At 35.1% G+C, this 7,500-nt stretch overlaps 1 protein-coding gene across 11 annotated transcripts in view; it reads right to left on the reverse strand.

Annotated features, from left to right (window-relative positions):
* LOC122249714 (serine/arginine-rich splicing factor 7) overlaps positions 1-7,500 on the reverse strand; it is a 20,824-nt gene that overhangs the window by 13,003 nt on the left and 321 nt on the right. For 3 of the 11 annotated variants that reach the window (XM_086533118.1, XM_086533115.1, XM_086533109.1), the window contains exons 1-3: positions 7,478-7,500; positions 1,652-1,868; positions 1,139-1,246 (exon numbers count right to left, since the gene is read on the reverse strand). The exon at positions 7,478-7,500 is cut by the window's right edge. In XM_086533118.1, the coding sequence (XP_086389244.1) occupies positions 1,139-1,246; positions 1,652-1,842 (299 nt within the window). In that variant the 5' untranslated portion in view covers positions 1,843-1,868; positions 7,478-7,500. Of the gene's footprint in view, positions 1-1,138; positions 1,247-1,651; positions 1,869-3,661 lie in introns of all 11 variants that reach the window. The other 8 variants (XM_086533116.1, XM_086533110.1, XM_086533119.1 and 5 more) reach the window with 7 other exon arrangements.

Below are 7,500 nucleotides of genomic sequence, written 5' to 3' on the forward strand. Positions count from 1 at the left end.
GGTTGGGATTTCAAAGTTAAAAATCTGATTGGCAATAGTTTGTTTGTCCTCACCACTCTTTAGAATCAGATCCTCCTCCATTAATGAAAATCCATTGTGATTCATAAATAAACTTTTTTTCCCTATATCAAAATACAAAAAGTAGATCCTATTAACCTAACAAGATATACATATACATATCATTTAGTCAAAGATGCACTTGTCAGGGTGGTGGTGGTATGAAATACTATGATGTTATTTGGATATGTTTTGCATTCAACCAATCATCACAAACCTCTCATGAAAAGAATAAAAAGTGTAGTCTTCATAAGAATATGGTATTACACAGTGTAACATGTAACATAAAATGTTTTCATTTATATAAAGATTATATCCCAACTCTAACTAGAATGGTTCTGCCAGATTCTATTAAAGATATTAATCCACAAACCAAAAGCTACCCTTTAAAAGCCCTCCTCTCCCCCTAAAAAGCGCAATGATACACGGATAAACAAAACAAAATGAGAAATCTTTCTTTTTTTTATAAAAATAAAAACAAAATTATAGGGGAAAGAAAACACAGCAATCAAAATAACTACAAACCTTCGACCACTCAATTTACTGATTCCATAATCCAATTTCAAGATTAAAAATATCAAGTCATCTGAACTGGCATCGCCTCATATAGAAACAAGAAAATAAATCAATAAATTACACATTCAAGATCATTCTTGTCACACAACAGAAAAGGTCTTCAGAATGGAGAGTTAAGGAAGCAATCTTGAAGAGAAAATCTGAGACTTCAACAACCAAGAATGATTTCCAAATGTACGCCACACTCCAAAGGTCTCTTTAGTGACTTTTTCCTCTTTCTTATTCTTCATTAAATTGTGACATACAAAAATTCATCACCTGAGAAATGTAGTTATAGAAAATGAAGAAAAAATAAAAATAAATAAAAATATAAATAAAATAGAGAGCACTATGAAATATCTTATCTATTTATACCTACTGCCAGGGAGGGGGAAAAATAATGACAATAAAAATAAATGAAAAAAAAAGAAGAAGAAAAAGTCTAGTATCCCAACCAACAAGAGAGTAACAGGTTCTACTTAGGTCTTGCTGTAACGGAAAGGAAACGGGAAAGCGGAGTCCTTACCTCGACCGTCTTCCCCCACCACCACCACGTCTGGGAGGGGAATGGAAGCGGTCACGTCGAGAGCGTCCTGTTGACATTTCGACTTTCACACGGACCCCACACATGCGTCTGTGGAAAGGGAGTAGAAAACAGGGTAGTTAGAATTTATGGCTTAACACATGGTCAGGGATGACATGCTGAAGTATACAAAAACTTGTGTAATATATATATATGTATGTATGTATGTATGTATGTATGTATATATATATATATATATATATTACATATATGTATATATACATACATACATACATATACATATCTTCATGACTATAAATAAATTTACATATTGATGAAGTCCAATATATAGAGAAAGAGCAAAAAGATCCTTTATATGCATTACATAAGAATCTAAATTATTCAAAAATTACCGAGTAGACTTCACAAAGCAGAGAGTCTGGGGGGGGGGGGACTAAATTATTTAAAAAATAATAAAACCCCACCCCAAACAACTTAACCCTATGCCACACTCACGTTCCATCCAGGGCCCGCACAGCATCTTCTGCATCCCGAGGGTCCTCGAATTCCACAAAGGCAAATCCAGGTGGGTTCCTTGCCACCCACACATTCACTAGGGGTCCATACTTGGAGAAGGCCGATTCCAGCTCGTGTTTGGCTTCAGTGTTGCCAAGATTACCAACGTATACCTTGCAGTCAGTCCTCATCCTTCTACTTTGTATTGTTCAGAATCCTGTTCAATAAGAGAATGTTTTTATAAATACACATGTAAATACATTAGACACTTAAAATGCAATTTCATGATTGCTGTCATCTTAAGTTACACAGAACTAAGTTTGTTTGTTTTTTAGTATAATGCATCCGTGACTGGATGTTTATTAACACATTGCTGTTTTGGCTCCAAATGGTGTAAATGCCAAGAAACTTCAAACGTATAAGCCTAATGTCTTGGGCTATTCGCCTGCACTGGCTGCACCCGATCACTACGCGCCTCATCACCCAGTGCGTTGGCCAAGGGGATAGCCATGACAAAATCTTTCATCCCCAGCTGCTGGTCCTGCCACTACTTGACGTGATATCTTGGCATTAACGGGTTAATAGTAATGTCCACATCACAATAATATATACTGCTATGAGTACCTATGCTAAATGAGCATCAAATAGTATTGGAAAGCAATGAAACATGGTATGATGTAAAATATAAAAATCGAGATTACTCTGTGACCAAAATTTGAAAAAAAATCTACAAGTATCCCCCCTGAAAAGCCCTATTTACCTTCATTATTTCTGATCAATGTTATTCACTCTTTCACTCATGCATTCATACATCTAATCATACTTCCTTTCTTTATAGTTGCACACACAAGCAAAAAGTACAATAGTTCATGTAGAAATCAAACAATAAATTTCCTTTTTAATACAAAAATTGATGAAATTGTTCTACAGAAAATACCAGTACCAAGTTCTATGTATGTGTGCATGTGATTATACATAATGTGTTTGCTTAAATACATGTACATTCATGCACTATCAAATTTGATTTCTATGGCATTAAATTATGAAATAAACTGGAATAATGATTGCAATTGATATCAACTGTGGCAACATCCTTTGCATAACTGCAAGATGCTTTAGTATTATGGTTCCATAAGCTTTAGATCAAGGTCAATATAGCAACACATCGAAACATTTACCAAGACTCCTAATATATATTGTCTAAATTTGGAACAGGGAAATACTGTTTTCAATATTTAACTCTTTAACCCCTAAAAGGATGCGCATACTAAAGTCACAATTGGGTGAAGACACACATTCTAAACAAATATTTATTAGGAAGCCAGGTAATTAATGTACAGTTATAAAATACCATCTAAATTTTGACCTGTAGATTTCCAAAATCCAACTCACTCTCTTTTTGCAAGTCAACTTAAAAGTAAATGATGGTGATCACTTTGTCCATTTCTGTCTGATCTTATGATGGTACATCCTTCAGGGGTTAATGGGATTGCTATTTCTGAAACATCTCACTTTAATGATTTTAAAATTTTAGAACTGATGATAAGTTTCTCATAATAGGCCTGCAAAATATGAATGTGTTCTAGAATGGCTGCCTCCTTTCTTTTTAATGGACATCCCAGGACACCAACTACATTTCTAGGGTTAAAACCAAATATTCACCTTTACAAAAGCTTTGATATAAACAAAATAAAGCAGAACTATTTTGATAGGGAGTTTTTGTTTCCAAACTTCAGTCTCTAAATGGAAATAATGGCATCATTCTCATTCCTTTCAACAGAAACTTTGTACACCAGGATCTAGAGATGTACTTATAATCATACAAAGAGTGTCAATTGCTTTATTCTGCATCATTGAATACCCTTAATATACACATAATTTCCTTCCATTTTTTCGTGTTTTACTAATCACCAACTTCAAATAGTAGGCACCACTGTCATATTGAAAGTTTACTCTTATCAAAATTTCTCCTGGGTGACAGAGGACAGAGGAAACAGAATTTTTTGTTACCTTTCTGTGAGGAAGAATAAGACATGGTAGCTGCCACAGAGAGATGAGGATGATCAGCTGTATTTCTTGGTGAATACTTGAACCCGTCAATTTGACATTGCCTCCTTCCATGATACGTTCCAATTTGACTCTCAAACAAAAATAAAAGTTTAGTACAGATATTTGTTTAAATTCCTGATAAAAACAACACAATTTACATTCTTGGAAAGTTCATAAATCTTGTGATTTCCATTATAAAATATTTAAAATCTATTCCAATTTGTTAAGAATTCCTAGTACTTTGTACTAATCTAATGGATGACTGTGAACAAAGTTATCATATAATTCTTGATAATGAGGCTATAATGTGTATATTGTATTACATGGTTGAAGACAGAAAAATGTATTCTAATATTAAATAACAGCTGCATTACAAATTTATCAGCTACCCATCCATTCCATACAAACTTCTACCTCTTCAATATCCATAGCAATATGTGACCTTAAAGAGTCACACATTTCTATTGAAAAAACAGTAAGGCAAAGGCTGATAATTCAAGACCCTCTCACATGCCTATGAAGAGCATCTTGATATGCTTTATTTTGATTTGTTTCATATTGTTCAATATTATATGTTCCAGGGATATATATTAGTCACTTTGAGCAGATTTTTAACCTTTTTTTTTATCATCCATATATTTACTCTTGGTCTTTTCTGATTATGAATCATAGCTTTTGTAATCCATCACCTAGGTTCTAATGCTTAAAAGAGAAGAACCTCTCTCAACTCTGACATTTTAATCTATTCACATCAGTGCTTAAAATTCCTAAGAACATCTGGTACATATTCATTATACTAATTGCGAAGAAATCTACTTATTAGCCCAGAATATTCAACACCGAGGTTGTGCTTCAATAATTCCATCTAAACGCATAAAACATCAGTATTTAGCTTTCCCAAATACAATGACTATATCATATATAAACCCTAATATTTTGCCCTTGTATGATTCCTGTCACATCTATCTATAATTTTAATTCCTTACCCTTGCTTCTTGTTTATGTTAGTGTTCTCACTCCCAACTTTCAGAATGAAATGCTCATTCAGATTTATTCTATTTAGTATTCAGCATCAACCAATTTGGAAAAGACTGTTGGCTACACTAGTGGGATATTAAAATAATATAAAATGTAAAATATACGTAACTTTCACCCTAGAAATATTTTAAACTATTAAATCTAAAAAGAAAAAAATAATTTCCTGATTTGCTATACTCTGGCATAAGCAAAAGGGTTAGTAGAGATACACATACAATAATTGCACAATATCAAGTCGGTGAACAAAAGACATGTAGGGAAAATCAGACCAACCACCGGGTGATTTTTTTTTTTTTTATAAACACTGGAAATGTAGGGCACAAGCCAAAGATTTCCCAAATGAGAGCAAACTTCAACAAATTCCTTTACCACATATGTTTTCAAAACTCAGAAAAAATTGGATTCATTGTTGCCTGATCCCCCCCCCCGCCCCTCCCACACAAACACACATCCACACACAGAGAAGAGCAAGTGCCTAGCAATGGCATCCTAAGTAATTTGCTTGATGAAGAAAAAGCACAGAGTTATAAGTTATAAATTATACGACTTCCAAAAGGACAGCATCAAAGTATACTAAAGTGTTCAACCTCCAGAAAAAGACGAAAAACCTTCACTACAAATATTCTGGCATGCCAGAGCTCAATTGGATAACCCACATGATGATAAAAGACCGAGGAGGTCAATAAGCTCTATTTTGCCAGAATATATGGAGGGTTGTTGACTCTTACTAGAACAAAATGTGTGGAGGTCACAACATTTGATGTCCAAAGCAACAGCCTTAAATAAATGATTGTAGGCTGAGCTTTACATTAAGCAGATTAAATTTATTCTAATATTTGTGTGTTTATAATTTCTTAGTAACCCTGACATTATCAATTTTTAAACACCAACACATTTGTATTTCAAATAGTTACTATCAATAATCATTCTAGTGTTTGCAATTTACTTACAAATAGATACCACACCTAAATGATACCCACCATCAAGCCATAGCAATCAAATCTTTAAATAAACATACATAATATATAAAGAGGACTGTGGCAATGGAAGTAAAGCCTACAAATAACTATCAAAAAAATGTAGAGTATATGTAAGCCTACAATAGCTTATTAAAGTCCTCATACACGTGTGCATGCGGGAAAATCCTTCACTGCCATGGTATGCATCCGCAATTCGCAGCTGCGTTCCTACCATAAAAATACCGACCCTCGTATAACTCAGGATTAATTTATCAAGGTGCCTAATTTCCTTGCCCATCCCTAATAACTTCTCGTAGTTGAAGGCCTTGCCACTTTAAGGCTACCCAAGTTTGCAGCTTGTTTATTAGCAGTTTATGAAAGTTGATAAGTAGTTAGGGATCCAGCGTTTGATTGATTACAAAGTGGTACGATTAGGGGTAAATTTGGCCAGTTTAACAAGACTAATACCAGGAATATATCAAGAAAAATAGTGCTACATTTCTACAGTTTCCACTAAATAAATATTTAATATAGGCTAAAATATTTGTTAAAGAAAATTACGAATAGTTACTACTCTCATAAAATTCAGAACCGTCATGCGGGGACTCCTCTCTCCTCCTATCCATACGTGGTAAAACTTGTGATCCGTTCCATGCATCTTGGTCCCTATATCAAGGGAGGGTTGCTAAGTAGAAGACTCGCCCCCACGTCTACATGAGCTTAGTGCTGGGCCGTGGGGCGTTCGCACATACCAGCACTTCAGTAAAGCCAACATACCGCCACCACATATGCTTCGGCAGGATTGAGCTTGTAGACCTCTCTAGTAATTTATTTCCAACAAAGGAGCCAGTTCAAGCACTATCTTGCCAGAACATAAATGGTAACATATAATATCGTAGGGGCAACTTAAATTTCAAGCAGATATTGATATAACACCAATAAAATAATTTCTTTACTTAAAGAAATAGGTTTCATTCCCAAGTCAGAGCAGCTGCCTTCTGTATATTTACCCCACAGCTATTCAAACAAAGTGAAGTTAACTAGTATAAATTGGGACCTTGTAACTGAATAAATTGGCAAAAATATAATGCAAGCCATTTTATCTTCATAAGCACACGTACCCTTTAGTTGGATAGTTCTGACTTCGGAAATGCGTATGTTTCAAATCCCCTAAATTGCGAGAATAAACCCCGACTCCCACACGAGTCAAGGCGTTCCCGCAAGCCAAGCCAAGCGATAACACCAAGCTAGCCTTGCCTTCCTTCCATCCACTCTAACTCGTCTACCAAGATCCATTAACGATTTTCGCTGCGATTTCTTTCATTCTACCAAGTGTTACCAGACACGTGCAAATATTTCATGGGTGAATCAATAGAAACCCGGGAAAGCGGAAAAAGTACAGTAGAACTTTCTAAAAACGTGTACAGCATGTTCTCACGCCTTACACACAAATTACTATAAATACCCGCTGGTTGACTACATGAACACTCGGCTGCTCCAGCCAAGTTACCTTCACTGGAAGTATCCTATTTCATAAAACAAACGAGATTTGCAGCGAACAACACAAGTGACGCAGAAATTAGCAATATCCCCGTAAAATAGCATACAAGGCTATAAGTAATATATGAACATCAATACAAAGAGTTAACAGTATCAAGTCGCCTTCGACTAACTCGTTCCACTCAACTGCCTTCGTTCAAACTACGTATTAATACGAATTACACTAAAATAAGAGACAACTGCGCATCAGCACACCGCGTAACAAAATAGTAACACTTGCCTGAAGATCTCATGCACTTTATC

The sequence above is a fragment of the Penaeus japonicus genome, unplaced genomic scaffold (assembly GCF_977035675.1).
Source record: "Penaeus japonicus unplaced genomic scaffold, GWHDUDI00000001_assembly GWHDUDI00000038, whole genome shotgun sequence".
Classification (NCBI taxonomy): Eukaryota; Metazoa; Arthropoda; class Malacostraca; order Decapoda; family Penaeidae; genus Penaeus; species Penaeus japonicus.